At 39.7% G+C, this 22095-nt stretch overlaps 1 protein-coding gene across 13 annotated transcripts in view; it reads right to left on the bottom strand.

The window, feature by feature from the left end:
• LOC104603035 (methionine aminopeptidase 1B, chloroplastic-like) overlaps positions 1-12612 on the bottom strand; it is a 37422-nt gene extending 24810 nt beyond the window's left edge. Inside the window, exons 1-3 of one of the 13 annotated variants that reach the window (XM_088904137.1) lie at positions 12203-12612; positions 3234-5553; positions 2924-3008 (exon numbers count right to left, since the gene is read on the bottom strand). In XM_088904137.1, coding sequence (XP_088760263.1) covers positions 2924-3008; positions 3234-3366 — 218 coding nt within the window. In that variant the 5' untranslated portion in view covers positions 3367-5553; positions 12203-12612. Of the gene's footprint in view, positions 1-2923; positions 3009-3233; positions 5554-6647; positions 6757-6819; positions 6945-12202 lie in introns of those variants that run through there. The other 12 variants (XM_088904134.1, XM_088904136.1, XM_088904135.1 and 9 more) reach the window with 12 other exon arrangements.
• Between the last annotated feature and the right edge of the window lie 9483 nt (positions 12613-22095).

Raw genomic sequence — 22095 nt, 5'->3', positions numbered from 1 at the left:
TGGAAGGTGGGGAGGAATAGAGTGTGAATTGCCAATTTACAATTTGCTAACAACATTAATTTTTTTTTGTGAAGATAGGGGAGAGGAGGATATTAGGAAACTTAGGCCATCATACATTGCTTTGTAAAAATCTCTAATTTGAACATAAATTTGAATAAAAGTAGTTTAGCCACAATTAACTTAGAAAGAGAGGTGGTGGAAGGATAGGATAGAACCATAGGGTGCTCTATGGTCTGAGTGGCCAATGAAACATTTGGTCCTTCCTTTAGGGGGTAATCCAAAAAGTATCACCTTTTGGAGTCCAATATTGGATAAGTTCACGAAAAGACTAGCAACTTAGCAGATAAATTATGTATCCCTAGGAGATAGGATCACCCAAATTAGGGCCGCTCTGTTCAATTTACCCATCTATTATCTCTCAGGTTTTAGGGACCCCTCAGTGATAGCAAATATAATGGAGGAAATAATGAGGGATTTCTTGTGGGAACCCAGGGAATTAAAGAAAGACCATTTGATTAATTAGCAATTTGTGGAAATAACAAAGAATGAGGGTGGACTAGGTTTGGGGAGAATTGTGAAGAAAAATAGCACTCTCCTTTGTAGGTAGCGGAGGAGGTTCCCTTTGGATACGAACAGACTGTGGCATAAAGTCGTTAAAAGCATTCATGGACTGTCCTCAACTGGCTAGGATCCCAGTGTACAGGTTCTCATTGTACATGAGCTGATGTATTTGGTTTTCTTTTTGCAATACAATACTTTACCTTCTTCGAAAAAATGGCTAGGATGCCAGCTTGAATACTAGAGTTTCCTTATCTTCCCCTTGGAAAGCTATTGTTTCCATTTGACCATCTTTCCCCCCAATTCCTTGGGTATGATTCTCAAGGAATAAAATCAAATTTTGGGAAGACATCTGGTGGGGAGACATCCCTCTTAATGATAGACTCCTTGTTCTCTTCTCTATCTCCTCTTAACAGAAACAAAGTCATTTCCCATTGCTTCTCTTACTCTTTTGGTTTCTCATTGAACTTGGGTTTAGAAGGAGTTTGAGGGACTTTGAACCTCCAAGAGTTTTATCATTATTAGCTTTCCTCAAGGTCCAAGGATGTTTTTTATTAATGAACCTGTCCCTAATGGAAGAATCTGGACCTTAACCCATTATGGCTTATTCTCTTGTGCTTCTTCTTTCAAAGCATCTTTTTTGCAACCTTTATAAAAGATCTGCGGCTTGGGCCGATCCCTCCTAAGATTAGGTTTTTGCTTGGGAAATCACTTATGGCAAAAGTAATACCTGTGATATGATCAAAAGGGAGAAGGCCTTATTCATGCCTCTCACTTTGTGTATGTTTCCTTTGCAAATAACAAAGGGAAACAGATTTGCACCTGCTAATCTCCTTCCAATTTGTGTCACATGTTTGGGACTTCTTTTTCACTTTGTTTGGTAGTAATTGGAATCCACCATCTGCCTAATCTATTCAGTGTAGCATTCTTCTCTCCACCGAAGATGAGAAGCTAAACACTTTGGAGGTGTGTTAGAACAGCCATTGTAAGGTGTATGGGAGGAGAGAAATGCAAGAATATCCAAAGACACTACCCATGGAGTAGATAACATCATTGAAAATGTAAAGCTAAAGGTTATTTATTGGGTCAAGACACTAGAGACCTTCAAACACTTCTCAAATGATGACTTATTAAGGAATTGGTAGCAGCTGGCTTCCTCTAATGCTACACCTGTGTGGTCCCCACCACTCAACAGCTGGATTAGATTGGACTTTGATGGGAGAATTTTGGGGAACTGAGGCCTGTCTGGAGTAGGGGGAGTTATTAGAAACTCTAAGGGGAATATCTTGGCAGTATACTCTGGTCTGGTGAGACTGGGGATTCCATTAGGGGAATTATCTTGGCAGTATACTCTAAGGGGAATATCTTTGGCTGGTCAAATCAGTGAACTTTAAAAATACTCTAATAGAAGATGATTAAAAAATGGTAACATGATGGATGAAGAATGATGAAGGGCCCGTTGGGAACATGGCTTAACAGCTTTATGGGTTTCTCAGCTCATGTAACGCCAAAATCCACTATGTGAAAGCCCTCCCAAATGGGCACAAAAAGGGAGCATGGCAACAAAGACATATGAGAAGGGAAATAAGAAAGTTAGCTGCTGAACTGAGATGCTTATAAATTTGGAGCCCAAGGTCAGCAAGCAATTTGGAGGATGGAAATGCCAAGGCAGAGGTAGGCAGAATGCGTTATTCTGAGGAATTATAAACCTAGTTAAGGGCTTATAAAGTATAACTGTAAGAAAGCTAGCCTCGGCTAGCTATCTTAGTGGGTGTAATATATGATGTAATCTCCCTTCCTTTGGAATACGTGGCTCCCTCTATATACTCTATTATTATTATTATTATCATGCCATGTGCTGTGGCTAATTGAAAATAGCCAAAACCAGAAATAGGTTCCCATTACTGACATGGACTTGCCTATCCTCTATACGGTGATCTTATGGCTATCAACCTACTCCCACCTTTCTAAACATGACATATATCATACAAGTATCAAAATGTGATATTTTTCATAACATCTATCTAAAGATATAGGCATCATATCAAACAGATCGTAATGTCTTAAGTAAGCTAAGTGAGCATCGAGACTCAAAAGGTCCGGCCAATATCCATCTGATCCAACCAAACAATCTTGGAATTGCTACTTTTGTCAATTTCTTGTTAATAAAATCATTATTCATTTATCAAAAAAAAAAATTATTGTTCTTCCACAGGTTCACTTCCTTGTAGAAAAATACAAACATTAATGAACACAGACCATTATGCTTGGAAGAAACTAAGGAACTTGTATTTTAATGAAAAAATAAAATAAAATTAACAAACACTAATGTCCAAGGCTCTTGTGTAGCAACCCAACAACATACCTCCTTATTCGCATAGCCTCTTCCAACCCTGATATCTTCTTCGAAATAATTACAATATGCTTTTGCATAAGTTGACTTTGTTTTCCTAAATTACATGATAACGATGAAGCATTTACCAAAAAACAGCCAAACAGAAAAAAAAAATGGTTGCAACAATTGGTCGAAAAGCATTTTTAAATAAAATATTCAATTTGGCTACTAACAAATTCAAAAAGTAACGATGAATTCGTTATGTCACAGTGAACTGATGGTGCTGACCATGATAAGTCCTAAACATGCAAACATGGAACATCGAGAATAGTGGTCAGACCTGATGAAATAGAAGGTGAGAAGCTCAATGGGGCACCCATGAAAAGAGTAGGCGATGATAAGGACTCCCCGAGAAGGGAAGAAGAAAGTTGGAGAGATGGCGATGCATGAGGGAGCGATGCAGCGAACGCCATGGCCGTTCAGTGGGTATTTTCGCGGGAAATTTTTTATAGTTTTGAGGAGGAGAGGGGTAAGGATTAACCAGCAGCAATCGATTTGGTTCGGGTTGAATCGAGTCTTTGATTTCTCCCAAGTCCCAACCCAACGAAGAAGAACAAAGGATAATGTAATAAGGCGTTACTACGCTACGTTTTGGCCCATCGTTACTTAGAGTCTTGAGCAATCCAAATTGTGGCTTGAGATCCAATCACAATGCGAGTTAAAATCAGCCCCCCACAATGTCCCACAGCACATCTCCGCCGTTCGATGATAATATTAGAAATGATGATGTCATCATTGGGAGATGTTCCCAATACATGGTGGAGATGTGCTATAGGACATTGTGGAGGGCAATTTTGTGGGGGCTGATTTGATCTCTCACAATGCGCACCTTTGTGAGTTGCTGATCGTTGCGTCGCTGCAGGGCATTAGGCCAATTCATGGTTCAAAGTATCGATACGATATGCCTTGTATCAGGCATGTATCGTATCTTTTGAAAATGATACAGTCCGAAAGGTCTGAAGTGTTTCGGACCCCCAATTTTTTTTAATAATAAAAAACAGATAATAAGCTTTTCAAAAAACACCAAACTTTGAAACAAAAGATAAAAAAATAGAGTTTCGGCCGTTTCTAAGTGTCGATACGATATGGCCAAAACTCGTATCCTATCGATACTTTGAACCTCCCATGGGGCTAGGGGTAATCACGGGCCGAGAGAGTCCGGCTTAATGGGAAAATATCAGTTTAGTACCCTGAACTTTGGTACAATTTCATGTTAGTACTCGAATTTAAAAACGGCTCATTGTAGTATTCAAACTTTTGAAAACTGTTAATTTATTATTGGCTATTCGCCTTAGTAATCTCTCAGTTAACTGATGCACGCAATGTCATATGTAATTTATAACATTTTGAAATTCCAAAATTATCTTTTGAGAAAATTCCACTTTAGTACCGTGAATTTTGAGGGTAGTGTCAAATTAATATCCAAACTTTCAGTTGCAGTACCTAAATTTTCAAAAAAGTGTCAAATTGGTCCTTAAGGGTAACTGATCATAGTGGTCTATTGAAAATATCAAAATTACCCTTCAAAAAAAATACTGTTTAAAAAAAGGTTCAACTATGATATTGAAAAGATATGATATCCAAAAAAAAACAACTGATAAATAAACTAGAATCATAAACGTCGTAACGAATAAGGTATTATTTATCAAAATTCATGAATGGATTTTGATTGATCAAAACTCTTTTTATATCATATCTTTTCTGCATCATAGATTTTCCTTTAAGAAAAAACAACCACGAGAAAGACTAGAGAGTTGAGAGTGTTACAAATTCCTTACGTAGAATCATAGATTAAGCTAGCGTGTTTTCACTTTCAGTCCAAAGCTAACCAGGTGCGTCAATTTAACCCAAATAATCCTACTAAGATCATTCAATATAGGCCCATTAGACACAATTTTTGCAGTCCCAGTAACTAACTAAATCCAAACGCATATCCTGGAATAAGGCCTTCACAATACACAGTCCAACCCAACATAATGAGTTAAAGTGTAATTTTCAGCTGACCGAATGAACCAATTATTCTGAGCCATTGACATAAATAAGTCCATGTGACTCTGACTGAATCAGAAAGAAGTATTTAAACGGTTAAACCGCTCTAATGATCAATTCCTCAATCTTCTTTTTTTCTGCGTTATGTGTTTAAAATAGGAGTTTAATGGATGTGGCTGTTAATGGGCTGGGTTCTTGGACATAATTCCATAAGGTCACGTGTTTCGGGTGGAAAATCGAACTTGGATAAATTCATTTTACACCCCTGTTTGGTTTTACATTCATTTGGAAAGAGTGTAATTTTACACCATAAATCGGTGTAAAATTTTATTTTGAATTTATTTTACACTGATAATCGATGTAATATATACATCAAAATCATCAATGTAAACGTTTCTTTCTCTCTCTCTCCTCTTCCTCCTCTTCTTCTTCTTCTTTGTCTCATTCTTCTTCTTCTTCTTCTTCTTCTCTCTCTCTCGCTCTCTTCTTCTTCTTCTGAACCCATTGCTGGCAACAGGTAGGGAAGTTGTAATGGCAACAACCATTACAACGCTAAGGTGCATCACCTTGCATGTTGCAGCAGACAATTTTTAGGACCCATGTGTTGTGATCTTTACAGAGCAGAGTTTCAGAACAGAGCAGGGATGTGACCCATGACAAGATTCAGAGCAGAGTGTTAGAGCAGAGCAGAGTTTCAAAGTTTCACTTTTACTTCGGAACAACCAAACAACATGAGAGAAAATTTTCAAAATACCCCAATTCAATTTTCCATCGCTAAACCAGGATCAAATTTTCTATCGGTGTAAATTTGAATTTACACTTAAAATAAATGCAGCCTAAGTCTTTTGACCTAATGAAAAAACCCAAACCAAGCGGTTTAACAAAATTCTTACTTGGTCCAATCTGATCCGGTCTTATATGAATTCATAACAAATGGACCAGGTCCAATCCAATCCGATAAATACTATATTTGGATCATTTTGGACCAATTCAAATCAATGTCTGGACAATTCAATAGAATTATATGTTGGAATGTCAAGGGTTAGATGATGGTGGGGATAGAGTCGTACCTAGCACACATGAAGAGTTGATATATGCTAAAGCTCAAGTTCTTGAGATGTACCAAAAAAATAAATAAATAAAGAAGAAAAAACGTTCTTGAGAAAAATTCCCATGGCGGCTTCTATTGTTTCTCATTATCTTTCATTGTGAAAAATGTATTAATTAAGTTAATATATATATAATATTTTATGGACCAGAAACGGTATAAATCTACTTCACATTTATATTGAGTTTTTCTTGGATGTCGTTTTCCAAAATCATTTATTTAATGCATTAAGTTTTTATATTTATGAAAATATGAGTTGATTTTTTACAATTATCTGTCAAGAGTAATGAAGTCAATCTACTAAGGCAAGAGATCTGAAAATGATCCAAACTTGTGCTCAGCATAATAAAATTAATAAAAAAAGCATGTTGGTTCTATTTGAAGCCATAATGCTAAGCAAATAGGATCATGACTAACCAACCAAATCCAACCACTAAAACAATTGGTTGACTAACCAACCATTCTTAAACACAAATGTAGTCGGCTGACTACAAAGGAACAAAATAACAACTAGTATAATTTTCATTCAAAATAGAGGAACAAAATAAAATAAAAACAGAGGAATGCGAAGGAGAAAGCAAGAGAGAAGCTTAATACCTCCTTAGCAAATTGAAGTTGTCCTTTAGAGATATTCAGTATTTAGACTAACAGAGTACCATTTTATCAAAGAAGACAGAGCATAAGTGGTGGCAATAATGAAGAAACCCTAACAAATGGAGAAAAAGAGATAACATAGATCATCACAAAGAGGGAATAGAGAGATATTTACTTGTGAATCGAATGTTGTGGATGTGCTTGAGAGAGAGACTACACAAGAGAAAGAGAAGGTTTTGCTGATGTGCGACCGTGTGTGGTAGAGAGAGAGGGCGATAGATAGATATATATATATAGAGAGAGAGAGAGAGAGAGGGAGAGGGAGAGGGGACGACTGAGAAAGAGGGGGAGCAAAAGAAGGAGAGAACGATTGAGCAAGAGAAAGAGAGTGAGAGAGGGACAACTAAGAGAGAGAGAGAGAGGGAAGAGGTGCAAGGGAAGAAGCCTAGCACACTTGGTCTCTAGCGACATTTTTAATCGACTATCGTTAAAAATCAATTATTCTAACTGCAATTGCCAAATAGCTAGGTCAAAAACTATCGCTAAAGATGTATTTTCTTGTATTTTTTTCCAGTTTCAAATATTGCTAAATTTATTATCTATATTGTATATTCAGCCTCTATAATTAGTTAAGTTTTTTTTTGGTTATTTATGAATTACCAATTAAATATAGTAGAAATGAGACTATTTTCCCTTCAACTTACATTTTTAAATATTCAAATATCCCATGCATAACATGGGCAATTTACTAATGTTTGTTTAAATATTTCTAAATCCCAAAATTCCCCTTATATCATTTTATGCATGAAACCATTTTGCAAAAAAAGATGATAAAATACCATAAAATGTAAAATAAAGGAAAAGTAGAAAATTATAGAAAAATATGCGAGACACAAAAAAAACAAAAAAAAAACATGAATGCAAGGGAAGTACCGAAAAAATAGAAGAAAAAAGAATTATGGAAAATACAGCAGGGAAAAAGAAAAAAGAGGAAAATACAAAAAAAAATACAAAAACAACTCAAATTATAGAGAAACAAAAAATTAAAAATAACTAAAAATATAGACAAACAATAACCAAAATAGAATTCAATGATTAGATGAATTTGGACGTAAGTTGTAGGTAAGCCCAAATAATTCAAAGGTCATTTCCAAACAAGTTATTTGCATACAACCAATATCTAGGTTATAAGATTATTTATAACTTGCATTGGGCCTGTTCGTTCTCTACAAAATCCAAATAGGCATTTTAGTAATTTTACCTATACTACCAAGCTTGTTAACTAGGGAATGGGGCGTATCAGAAGTGGATCTTGATGAAATTAAAGTACGGATGCTATTAGCGTAGGGGTATTTCTGTCTTTATACCTAGATTAATGTTGTTGATCAGTAATGTTGTGTTGGAACCAGTGCTCCTAACTTAAGTAAGGGCACATAGGTCTTTTCAGTTATTTTTAATAATATAAATACTGCTTGGCTGACTGGGAGATGTTATGTTGAGTCTTCCAGTTCGAACCTGAATTTCTCTCTTCTCTCTTTCTCTCTTTCTTCCACCTTTCTCCTTCTACATAACTGATCTCAGACAGACTGAACTCTAAGGCATAACTGAATTATAACATGATATCAGAGCTACTTGAATCTGCCTAGATTTTTGCTTGCCTAGGTTTCTATTCTCTGCGCACCCTATCTAGGGTTTTTCCTCTTTTTTCTGCATTCGATTAGAGATAAGGGAAAGGGCTGAAAAGGAGTGATCGCCCTCTTCCCTTGGAGGTTTCTATGCCTCCAGTCAAGTTGTATGTGGTCGGTTGCTGTGATTTCTGAGATCGCCCTCTCCTAGTAGAGGAAGAATAGAGGGTCGAACTGTGTGTGCAGTGGCTATCGTGTGTGAGTGGTGTGTGTGCAGTGGCTGTCGTGTGTGGCTATTGTGTGTGCAGTGGCTGTCGTGTGTGGATTGATTTCCTACCCGTATGGTTGTTACTTCAGTGATAAGGTAAGAGATCTCAGTGCATGATATCTGTTATGGATTAAATAGGAAGTGTGTTTCAGACCATATGCTAGGGTTTCAAACAGTAATGTGCTAGGGTTTATGCTGGTTTCTTTATGCATTTCGAAGGAAGAGACATGATCATATAGTGGTGAGTTTTCAGGTAGTTGGAGTAGGGTTTGTGGTGTAAAGAGCACACTTTTCAGCAACAACAAGTGCTGAAATCAGTGTGACAGGTGTGATCTAGGGTTTGTGGTGTAAAGAGCACACATTCCAGGAACAATAAGTGTTGCAATTAGTGTGACAGGTGTGACCTACTGGTGTGTAGTGTGCAGATCTCAGTGATAATAGAATTCAACAAGTGTGCAGAATCGGTGATAACATAAAGGGAGATAATAGTGATTATAAACCTAGTGTGATGGTGCCTACAGACTACCTGAATGTTCAAATGACCTCCATTAAATTAAATGGAGAGAATTATGTGCCTTGGGCTAAATCCATCGAAGTCTTTTTGAAGGCAAAGAAGAAGGTAAAACACATCAGAGAGGAGAAAACCTCCTCTGACTCTCACGAGTATGAAGACTGGGAGCAAGAGGATGCTCAGATCATCACATGGCTGTGGAACAGTATGGAACCCAAGATTAGTGTGAACTTCATGTTTCTTGATACTGCCAAAGATGTGTGGAACCATGCGAAGAAATTATATTCGGGGCAGGACAATACAACCAGAGTTTATCAGTTGTATCAAGAGTACTTTAACCTGCAACAGGGCAATCAGAGTCTTGAGGAGTACTATGCCAACATGAGAAACATACGTAATGAGTTGAATGTCTATCATCCTCTCACTTCTGATGTCAAGATTCAACAACAACAGAGAGAGCAACTTGATGTGACCAGATTTTTTGTAGGACTAAAGTCTGAATATGAACCAGTACGGGCTCAGATATTAGGAGGATCAGCTCTTCCCTCCTTAGAAGAGGTATTTGCTCGACTCTGGAGGATTTCTACCGGATCTACTGAGAACTCTAATATCTCAGATAGATTTGCCTTTGTTGTATCGAGAGGTCGTGGTGTTAGAGGTGGAGCTAGGGGAGTTCAGTCTGGCCGTGGTGGTGGTAGTGGTTCTGCATATGGCCGAAGTGGCAATGGTGGGTCTACTCATAATCGTAGTGGTGGTCGTACTAGGGGCAGAGATTCAGGGGGAGCCCGTGGTAGAGGACGTGGCTCAGGCCTGAGGAAGTGCACTCATTGTGGTATGGATGGGCATACCATCAACTATTGTTATGATCTACATGGTCCTCCCTCAACCTGGGCCAATCATGCCGCGACCGATGACTCAAGTTCTAGTTTTAGATAGAAGAATCATTCATCTGATCAGATGCCTCCTACATCCACAGATAGTCCCGTGAAGAAGATGGTGAGTGTTCCTCGTGATGAATATGAGAGGTTTATCCAATCACAGCAGAACAATTCTTGCAAAAAGCTCTGATTCCTCATTGGAATGCAGTTCTGAGAATTGTGAAGTATCTAAAAGGGGCTCCGGGTCGCGGTCTGATATACAAGAGTGGCAAAAAACTTGAAATAGAAGGGTATTCTGATGTTGATTGGGCCGGTTCTATGTCTGATAGGCGGTCTACTACAGGCTATTGCACGTTTCTGGGAGGTAACCTGGTGACATGGAAAAGTAAGAAGCAGACGGTTGTGGCAAGAAGCAGTGCAGAAGCAGAATATAGGGCTATGGTGCATACCGCTTGTGAATTAGTGTGGCTAAGGAACCTTCTACAGGAAGTAGGGTACAACATTAACACTCCAATGAAGCTCTATTGTGATAATCAGGTTGCAGTTCATATCTCCTCTAATCCAATGTTTCATGAAAGAACCAAGCACATTGAGGTTGACTGTCACTTTGTGAGGAGAAGGTGCTGAATGAAGAGCTAGACACTACACATGTTAATACAGTAAATCAGTGGGCTGACTTATTTACAAAAGACTTGAGTCGGGGAAGAGTGAACTACATATGTAGCTTGAGGGGGAGTGTTAGCATAGGGGTATTTCTGTCTTTATACCTAGATTAATGTTGTTGATCTGTAATGTTGTGTTGGAACCAGTGCTCCTAACTTAAGTAAGGGCACATAGGTCTTTTCAGTTACTTTTAATAATATAAATACTGCCTGGCCGACTGGGAGATGTTATGTTGAGTCTTCCAGTTCGAACCTAAATTTCTCTCTTCTCTCTTTCTCTCTTACTTCCACCTTTCTCCTTCTACATAATTGATCTCAGATAGACAGAACTCTAAGGCAGAACCGAATTATAACAAGTGCTTAAAGTATGAGTGCTTAAATCTTTTTTTTTACTAGTTAGTAGACCTGCTCATGGGTCGAGCCAACCTTTGCCTCTTTATCAATAGAAAATGTGCAGGCCTAAGCCCAAGCCTGACCTGTATACAAAATGTCTTATTTTCAATGTACTTTTATAAACTAATATTATATTAATTTAGTAATAATTTAATAAATTAATAAACTAATTTATATTTCTTAATAGTAAATTAATATTTATTAATAATTTAAAAAATAAATATATATTATATATAATATAAATGCTTTTTTATTATATGTAATAGTATTGGGCCGGGCTTATTTGAGAAAGCCCAAGCCTGGCCAAAAAAATGATTAGGCATGGTATTTAAAACCTGAGCTCGAGCCCCTGGGCCTGAAGTTTTGTCCAAACCTGAAAAATAATTGGTCGAGCCAAACCGTCAGGCTACTCAGCCCATGAATAGGTCTACTAGTTAAGTATCAATACCAAGTACAATGTAGCATTCTGTAGCTTACCCTAAAGCATGAATGCTTAATTCATTGTAAACTCGGAAAATCGTTTCACTTGGGCTGAAATAGAATCACCACCCATCATTTGAAGGAAAAGGAGGTGATGGGACCTCCGAGAATAACAATAAAATCATTTTGCATTTATAGTGACTCCAAAGCCTGAGGAACTAACTACGCCAGTCCGGATCTAATAGGTGGGATCCACATGGGATATTAATGAGCACAAATACAAATAACAACTATCCAATGGGCCAAGGGTATCGCAAAGGGCTTCATAATAGAATCTAATACTAAACTAAACTATCTGAATTAAGAGAACATAAACACATGCTACACACACCTTAAGCATAGCATTAACTACAAACTGTGGTTGATAAAGTCATAGAGAATAGATAGAACGGCAAAGATGCATGGGATGATCTATTCGTTTTAGATCATCCCAAAGAGAATGAATTGAATTAACAATAACCAAAATAAGGGAAAACTGAAAACAACAAATTCAGCTAAAACAAACACCGAGAAAGCCTAAGAAACACTAACAATTAAGAAAAAAAAATCAAATTCAACTGAAACCAGCATAAAACATCAAATTACTGAAAAAATGAAGAAGCAAGTCTTGGCTGGTATCGAGAGTTACTAGAGCTGAATCAGCTCGGTCTCTCTCCTCCCAGCTACAGATATGAAAGATTTATCGATCATATGATAAAATGAAGAAAAAATGGCTAGAGATGGAGCAAGAATGAGCGTTACCTAGATTGGGATTTTGGCCGGAGAATAAATTGATGAAGCAAGGGAACGCAGATCTGCTACGACTATGGCTTCAGTCCTAGTGACAATGATAGAGGAGAGGGGCAGTTATCTATTGGGTTAAGGAGAGTGGGAGAGAAGGTAGAAGTGGAGAGAGATAGAGAGGGAAATGAGGAAGAGATGAAAGAGATAAGAGTTGAAAGGGGTTTACCACCACCGCTATGTTGCCTTCTCAGGGATGATGAACAGTGTCAACTACTACATTAATTTAGATGCGAGAGAAAGATAAATGGGAAAGAGAGAGGAAGGGAGAAAACGAGAGAAAGAAATTGGGGAAAAGGACCGGAGAAGAGATTTGGGGAGGAGATCGTCGTCGCCTCTCAATTCGGTGTCGAGAGGTGGAAAAGAATGAACAATGTATCCTGAATTCAAAACAATAGGTTCAATTTATAGGTAGGGTTAAGGGTGATTTCATAATTTTTGGGTTTTGAAGGGGGTATTTTGGTAATTTTGAAAGATTTGGGTCAAATTGGGTCCAAAGGTTAAACCAATGTTTTTTGATGGATGCTGGGATTTTTGGGTCAAAGATCAGAGGGTTGAGATTGGTCTAACTACAAAGAGAGGTTTTGTGTATGTGGTCTAATAAGATTTGACCGAAATAAAATCTTTTTAGATGGATGGATAAACATGGGCATTTTGGTTGAAATTTGATAGGGTGGGGTTTTTGAGCCTTCTAGGTTGAATGGTGGGGTCAAATTGGCCCAACTAGGCTCTCGGATTTGGTAGATCTGGAAGGGTACTGATTCAGTCAATTTGGGCCTTTGAAATGGAATCTCGGTGCGATAAAAGGGTAAACAAAGGTATTTTAGGCTGAAATTTTACAAGTGAGTATTTGGAGAAGTCCAAGATCATGGTAATGTCTGATTAGTTATGGAGGGTCAATATCATAAGAATTTGGGTCAACAAGAGATTTCAGAATATAATCTTGGTTTAGTGAAGGGTAAATATGAGAATCTTGGGTTAAAACTTTATGGCCAGGTTTTATGGTATGTTTGGAGTTTAATCGTGTGGTCTGATATGAGAATTGAGGTGTAGATGTGTGTTGATTAGGGCCATCAAATTGGTATCAAGCAGACTTAACAATGGATTTAAGGGCTTTTGGATTGAAAGTTAGGTTTTTTGGAGAGATCAAAAGGGTCCGATCGAGTGTTTGAAGTGAATTGGGGGTTCGGGCTGTGGGTCGAGCAAATGGGTGCTGACAATCATTTTCTTACTACTTACGCTAAGTATCACTACCCCCCAAAATACAATGTGGCAATCTATAACATACCCTAAGGTATGTGTGCTTGAATCATTTCCTACTACTTTGGCCAATATCTTTTTTGATTTACCGCTAGTCCTTCTAGACACATCAACTTGTAACTAATTGTTTTTTCTTAATGTTGGTAGCCTTTTATGCACATGAACAAACCATCCAAGTCTATTTTATCTCATTTTATCACCTATTAGAGATACTCTTAACTTCATCCAAACCTTGTCATTTACTCTTAGCTTCATTTGAACAACTTCATTTCTAACCCTATCATTTGTTCTTAGTTTTGTTTAAATGACTTCATTTCTAACCATCATTTCTAGTTTTTCTACTAATTTATTTCTAACGTGTGCCTACTACACTCTTTTTCTGAACATGTTTCTTGATTGCCACTTTGATCCATACAACATTGTTTTGACTTTTGTTGTCTAGGCCCATTTGGTTCACATGAATAGAGGTTTCGAATTAAATTCGGAATCGGAATGAGTCATTCTAATTCCAACTATTTGGTTGGGCAGAATCAGAACTCCATTTTCCCTTCCCCTCCCATGGGAATGAAATCTCATTTCAACTGATTCTAATTTCCACTCTCATATTTATGTTTGAATCAAACAGACTATGGGAATAAACCATTCCAATTCCGATTTTGAAATATTTCAATTCTGATTCTAATTCTGACCGTGAACCAAATGAACCCTAAATGATTTAACTAGACTTGAACCCATGTCCCAAAGTTTTATATCCAGCTCCAATATAATCTAACAACATTAGTAATGTATTAAAACCTCTATTCTAAATATTAGGGCAATATCTTCAGTTTGATAAAGTCCGGGCTTAACCTCAACCTAACTTGATTTTTATTCATTGAAGCCTCAGTAATCAACCTCATCCCATTGCAACAAACTAAGATGATGAAACTTGAAAATATATAAGCATTAAGCATATTCACATTCCCCCGGGGTCCATAGGAAATCCTATGGCTTTGCCTTTGTGGTGCTATTTCTTTCCCTTTTGGCTATTATTGCAAGATGTTAAGGCCATTTGCCTAGTTTGTAATGAGGAGAAGGAGACTATTGATCATAGGTTTCTGCGATGCCCTCTTATGAAACCAATTTGGTTTGGTGCTTTAACTTCCATTAGAATTAATAGATCAACATCCAAATTGGACCTTAACGGAATGGCTGGCAATCGAGTTGGTGGGAAGTTAATAATGAGGAAAATCACCTTATGCTCTTAGAAATGGCGTTGTAAGAAAGTAACGAAAGGTCATGCTTTCAGCCCTTAGGATGTTATTTCATCTGCAAAAGCTCACATCACGTAGATATGCGACAGTCTTAATCCCTTACAGGATTCACAGCCTCATTTGATAGGGAATGATCAATCCTTAAGATGGATTCCCCCTATTCAAGATATCCTTCAGGCCCCGTTTGTTTTTTAATAAGTTATTTATTTAGGTAAATTTGGGTAATTTTTTATTGGGAAACATTTATTTAGGTAAGTACATTTACCCATGTTCTTTTACTTTTCATATAAATAAGGCAATGACCATTTTAGCTATAAACTTCTATTATTAAAAGGGGCATCTTTGTCCTATTCAAGTGTTGGCAACTTTCCCCCTATTTACTCACCTAGGAGATGGGTATCACTTACCTGGGTAGTAGTACCTAGAAAAATAAAATTTCTTTGGTTCCCACATAAATATGAAAAAATAATATGAGATTCTTGATCAATGAGAACCAAAATTCCAGACCAACTTTCCCCCCTTTCAAAATCCAAAAAAAGAACGTCCCCTAAAATAAGCATTGATGGCGCGGCTAACACTATTGTTGCAGGTGTGGGTATTATTATAAGAGATTTCAAAGGCAATTTCTTCATGGGTCGAATTGTACATCTCCAGCAAGTGTGCTCTGTTGAAGAATCTGAAGCTATAGCCTTATTCTATGCACTACAATTTTAAAAAGAGTTGGGACTCTAGGATTTTCAGTGGAGAGTGATTGTTTATCTCTCATTAAGCTTCTATTGGTGGATAATTCAACTCCACCTTGGCAAGTTGCTACAAGCCTACAATCATTAGTGATTATAGAAGCTTGGGCCATATTTGGTTCATTGTTCTTGCCATGCGCCACATTCTTTTTAGAATGAAAAATTAGCTTATAGCACAAAAATTGAGGTAGTATGCAGCATAAAAAATAATCATGCCCCATCTTGCCCATTTTCATTCTTTAAGGAAAATATGCCTATAAAACTACTACCATAGATGTTTATTAGCATACTACCATGGAAGTACTTTTACACAATAGCACTTTTATGAAATCATTTTACGAAAGTACTTTTACAAAAGAATTCTTATAAAAAAACTTTTATAGAAGTAAGTTTTATGAAAGTGCTTTTATAAAAGTATTTTCATAAAAGCACTTTTATAAAAGTATTTTCATAAAAGCGCTTTTATGAAAGTATTTTTATCAAAGTATTTTTATGAAAGCACTTTTAAAAAAGAACTTTTGCATAGGACACTTGTCAGTCTTAGAGATGTAAAACGGGTCGTGCCGCCCTCCCCTGGGATAACTTGGGGGGTCAACCCGGCACGGCCCATGGCCCAAGCTCATGCGAGCCTGTGCTGTGCTGCGGACCGGGCTGGTCCGTGGGCCAAGCCTTAGGACAGGCTGGGCCGTGGACCGAGCCAAAGTTATTTATTTAGAAAAAAATTGAAAAAAAAACTTAAAATTTTAATTTTATATGAATTTTGATATATACAATTGCTTATATATTTAATAATTAAATAAAGGGCAATTTACTTAAATTATCCCTAATTGACTAACTGTACTTTACATATTGTCTTAAAGTACTGTTTTTAAAAATTGACATCGTCGAAAAGAAACGAAATATCAAATTTGCCCACTATTCCGTAAATTTTAAAATAAAACTCAACTAATGAACAGTTCCAATGATGATGTTTTGGAGCCTTCATCCCACCAGGAAGACCCCTTGAGGTGATAAGAGTATTTGTTTCTGTCACCCAAATTTTCTACTGTTTCCGAATCACTGTCGGAAAACCACGAAGCCTAAAGTGTTGGCTGTTTGTCTTCAAATTTACCCTCCACTTACCGCTGCAACCCCTCCGCTCCAACTATCAGTCGATGGAGAAGCTCTTCATCTACATCTCCGGCTCCAACTCTGTCTCTGATTCCGATTCCATCTTCATCTACGTCACTAGCTGTCTCTGATTCCGAATCCGTCTTCATCTACGTCTCCGGCCCTAATTCCAATTCCAATTCCAGTTCCGACTTCAACTTCGTCGCCTCTGGATTCCATTGCCATTAAAATCGATCAGCTCCGGCATCCGTTGAGTGAGAGAGAGAGAGAGAGCTACGATTCAACATCGTCGCGAGTTAATTCAAATGAACAAAGCGCCAGAATCGAGGATCGGTCATCAGTAAATGCTCTTGCCATTAATTCGAAAGTCCTTTCAAAGTCCAAATGCAAACGCAGACGATGCGAATTTGAAAATTAATTCAATTTTGGTTCCCCATCCAAATTTTGACGTATACTAAAGTCTTAAAACTACCCACCACACCACCCTCTCACCAATGGTGACGTCATCTTCTATCCCTCCATAGTGAACAACACAGTTTGATGAAGGGGATAATTCCCCCATGAAATCTGATGAGAGACGGGAGGATAATCCCCCATGAAAGCTTCTCTGTTTTCAATAAAGTACCCCTGCCTTCTCATCAGCCTTCTCTTAGACGTAGATGGAATCGGAATCAAAGGGTGCCCTCACGCACCCAAACCCTCGGGTCAGACTTCTCCTCTCCTCCTCTCCTCCCCCAGCGGTCAGACGATTTTAACAATGGCGTGACTAGTTTTTATCCATAGTGTCTTGGCCTAAGCATAGCGTTATTGATGGTTACCAGCATGCGTTAGAGAGGGGAATATGGCTGCAGATTGGCATGTTAATCATGTGCATTCTAATAAAATCTGCAATAGTTTCATTGTTAGGGATTTAATTGATATCTACTCTAACCTCTGGCATCTCTGGAGAAAATAGGAATTTGGATTTCACACATGGGAATTTGGATTGTTTTTTCACAGAAATCAGATTTTGTCAAATCTGCAAATTTGATCTCTTATAAAAAGCATGGACATAGAGATCAAATTTTTTTTTTTTGCACGATGAATAAAGATCAGATTCAGACAACAAGCATCGGCACCTTTCAAATGATCAGCACCCGTCGAAGTGAAGATAATGGTATTACTGTCATTTTGTTAAAATATAACACTCATGTTATGGAGTAATTAGTCAATTGTAAACAATAGAGGTAGTGTAAGACGATAGTTAAACATTAAGGGTAGAGTAAGTCAATTAACTAAACAATAGGGATAGTTTAAGGAAATTGTCCTTAAATAAAATAGTATAATAAAATTGAAAACAATTGTTTATTTTATTAATATATTATATTATATATTTATATATATAATATAATATATATAAATAATATATATGGGCCGTGCCAACACACAGGCCATGGGTGGCATGGATTACGGATCTAAAACCCTAGGCCCAACATGGCCCACATGATCATGTTGGACTTGGCATGTCCCAATTTACACCTCTAATCAGTCTTAAAAAAATCATTTTTAAGAAAAAAATGTTTGATTCATACCAATATTTTCTCATTTTAAATATTTTTACCCATTCTTATTCATTTCAAAATTTTATCTTGAATAAAAATGAAAAAGAATGAAAATTAAACCAAGTCTTTTCCTTTTTTGTATGCAATTTCTTACATACCAAAAGACAATTTAACATTGTTACTCACGGAATTGCGAAGGTTGCTTTCCATTCCGAGCGTTAACCATCGTTTCTTCATGAGCTTATTGTACTAGATTCTCCTTTGAATTAATAGATGGTCATTTCTTCAAAATAAATAAATAAATAAATAAAATAAAATAAAACACTTTATACTCTAAAATATCCTATTAGGGACATGGCTAAGCGGGCCTAGAGGCCCATAGCCATCTGTCACAGCTCGACCACGTTGGCACAGTCCGGCCGAGCTATGGCATTATTGTGATCCCGCCGACCACGTCAGCCACGCCCCTCACGGATAAGCCCGCCTAGTGGATAGGGTTGAGAAGACAATTCCGTCGAGAAGTAGGACTCTACCCCCTGTAACCTGGCGAGGAACTCTGTCCCGATTTCCCTGGAAACCTACTCCATCAGGATACGAACCCTCTGACTATAAAAAGGTACTCCATGCTCAAGGTAAGGACACTCTCAACTTCTAATACCCATACTACTAATTGGCCCGGACCAGATAGCTTGGTCTGGCCATCCACCACCTCCTATTGACTTGAGCATCGGAGTACTTACTCGGGGATAATTCCTCAGGCCTCCGACTCCTTCCTTGATCGCAAGTCTTGGAGCGAGGCCTCGTCCTTGAAGCTCAGCCCCAACTTGCTAGCAAAGATTATCTGATTGCCATCCTCGGTTCGTGCACTACCTCGGATTGAGCGGCATCAGATTGGCGCCGTCCGTGGGAACGCACAAAAAAACATTTCTCAAAAATCTTTCATTCCTTACTACGCAATCAAGAAAGCGATTAAGATGCCTAAAAACTAGTCTGAACAATCAGTTGCCATTCCCCGTCTCGGGAGAATCGACACCGTGACTCCTTGCACCAAGAAGTCCTGCAACCTTTGGATGTAGTAAATCCAACGCAATTCCGAGCCATGCAAAAAAAGGTTGATAAAATCTTCGAATTCATGCAGACACTAGGGTTTGCTGCGCCACCCAACCAGGTTGTCCCCCCTTACGCCCCGACACACACGAAGGATGATCCTCGAACCGAGGACCCCAAAGCGCGTTGGTCAAGCGTAAGGGGAGAGCGGTCTGAGTGTATGAAGCAGGACACAACCCGAAGGCCCACCGCCACTACTCGTTCCCGTGGACGGGACTACCATAGCCAAACACACCAGTTAGCACGCATCCCCACCAAAGAAAGGTTCGACAAAAGGACGCCACCCTTTGTAGTCTTTGTCACCGAGTCAAGCTCGGACAAGGATCACCCCGCACAACCCAAGAGGGAGGCCATACACACTGCAGCCCCGGACAACAAAGATGCCAAAATTAAAGAGCTCTAGCAACGTCTGGAAGAGTTAGAGTGCACTTCCACCCATAAGAGAGCAATTCCCGCCATAGACCAACCTGTGCAGGCCACCGCGCATATCACCAAGGAGCCACCCTTCGTTCAAGACATCGTGGACGAGATACCCCCTGTCGGATGGCAAGTCCCCCAATTCGACAAGTACGACGGGAATTTCGACCCTTTCGACCATGTCGCGGCACTCAAAGCCCAGATGATGCTACATGGTGCGTTGGAGGGACTAATGTGCAAAGCCCTTGTAACCATGCTGTAGGGCCTAGCCTTGGCATGGTACTCCTCCTTGCCGCCGAGGTCTATAACATCATGGGCCCAACTAGAGACCCAATTCCTAGCACAGTTCATAGCTAGTCAGAAGCATTGGAAAACTTCAACCTGCCTTATGCAGATTCGACAGAGGAAACTGGAGTCCCTTAGAGATTACCTGGCGATGTTCAACAAAGAAGCACTCCAAGTCAAGGACTTAAATCAATCAATTGTGGGGCGACAGACCCCTTCAGGGTCAACCACGACAACGCCATCCTCCTCGGCCTCCCGCTATCGAACTCTTCTTCGCCGATGAGCCACCTTGTCTGCGGATTATGGCCGCTCTTCTACCTTGGGACAAGCCTCCGATTGCACACTAGCTTGTTCCTGCCTTTGTCAGAGCGCCTTCATCCGACGAACAATCTCTCCTTCACTGGCCATACTTACACCTGCAACATAGGATACCCAAGGTAAATTTAACTCGGTAAACAAATGTAAAGGAAACAAACTGTCCACCCTTTCCATCAGCCCGGTGAGCATTAGCATCTCCGAGCATGTGTACGCGATAATGTCGATTTCGTGGATCATGCTTAGGGCCGACCTCTCATCCTAAGTAAGCGCCAACCATTGGGGTTGCGACAGAGTCGTCCTTGGCCCCGTAGCTCAGCAGGAAAAGGGAGACCCCTGGGGATGCGCACAAAGAAGAACGACTCCTTCCAGTGCTTCACAGAAGAAGAGGCCCCGACCAACGACCGAATATTGCGTCGGGTGGAGAAGTAATAGTTCCCCTACTGGTGGTATTTGAATTTGAGCATAGAGCTCACCATCCCCAGGGTTAATTCGATATCGCGGATGACACATTAAGACATAAGGCCGAGCAAAAACCTAAAGGAGTTTGGCATCAACTACACCGCAAAACACCCTGTGCCAGTTTAGCACCTTGGCAAACCCTTGCTCAACGGGAACCTCAACCCAACCTCCAAGTTGTGCTCATAAACACACAGCTCCTTGGGCTGAGCATTAGTGGTCATCTCCCCGGGCAGCAGACACCTTATTTGGTATTCCACGGGAATAACGTACGTAGCTCGGATTCGAGCCATATCCCCAGGCGCCAAGACGCAGGGCATGGTACCGAGCCGACGACCTGCCCAAAGACGAAGCTCCGCCTCCATCCCGGAGGGGCCAGCCTCGACTTCCTCAACTTCGACAGCCACAAAATCTCTCAGCTTAGGCTTGTAGGTTGAGCCGTAAGAAGAGCTAGAACCATAACTACTGGAGGACCCGGATGAAGAAGAGGACCGACAAGATGAAGAGGACATATCGGACTATTCACAGAGATGAAGAGCGAAAGCTACCGAGCTATCCGTCTAGCTATCTGCCGAACTATGTGATCGATGAATCTACCAAGCAGTGAATGCCAAACACACTCTTGCAAGCAATACTGAGGATAGGGGGGCCCTCTTCCCTTTTATAGCCATTAAGGGCACCGACCGATGAGAGATCAACGGTGCAGATGAAGCACCTCTAACAATGCCTTGGAAGGCCGATTAATTGTGTCGGTTCAACTACAGTACTGGTCCAACCTTTGACGCGGAGACCCACAGTACCGGTCCAACCTTCGACACGGATCCCCGGCTAGGCCACTCAAATCCTCGACTAGGCAGCTTACGGCCACAAGGCCGTGTAGTAGTCTGGCCGAGCACTCCTCTTCCTCGATAACAGAACTGTGGGAGTGGTTCGGGAACCGAAATTTTGGTTTTCATTTAAGTTCTATAGCCAACAATCGGAGGACTCCTCGGCAATGACCAACATGGTGTGGACAATGTGCATGCTCGGAAGTTCCTCAGCCGTGCAACGAACCTAGGGAACCTTATCCCTCGGCTTTAGAATTAGGGGAGTGATGTTAGGGACATGGCTGAGCTGGCCCAGAGTCGGCACAGTCCGACTGAGCTACGACATTACCGTGATCCCACTGACCACGTCAGCCACGCCCTTCATGGATAATCTCGCCTAGCGGATAGGGATGGGAAGACAATTCCGCCAAGGAGTAGGACTCTACCCCCTGTAACCTCGACAGGGAAGTCTGTCCCGATTTCCCTGGAAACCTACTCTGATCAGGATACGGACCCTCCTCTGGATATGAAAGGGTACTCCATGCTCGAGGCAAGGGACAC

This window comes from Nelumbo nucifera, chromosome 4 (assembly GCF_055504915.1).
Source record: "Nelumbo nucifera cultivar China Antique chromosome 4, China Antique-T2T, whole genome shotgun sequence".
Lineage (NCBI taxonomy): Eukaryota > Viridiplantae > Streptophyta > Magnoliopsida > Proteales > Nelumbonaceae > Nelumbo > Nelumbo nucifera.
Note: the sequence above shows the minus strand (reverse complement) of the source record. Positions and strands in the feature narration are given on the sequence as shown.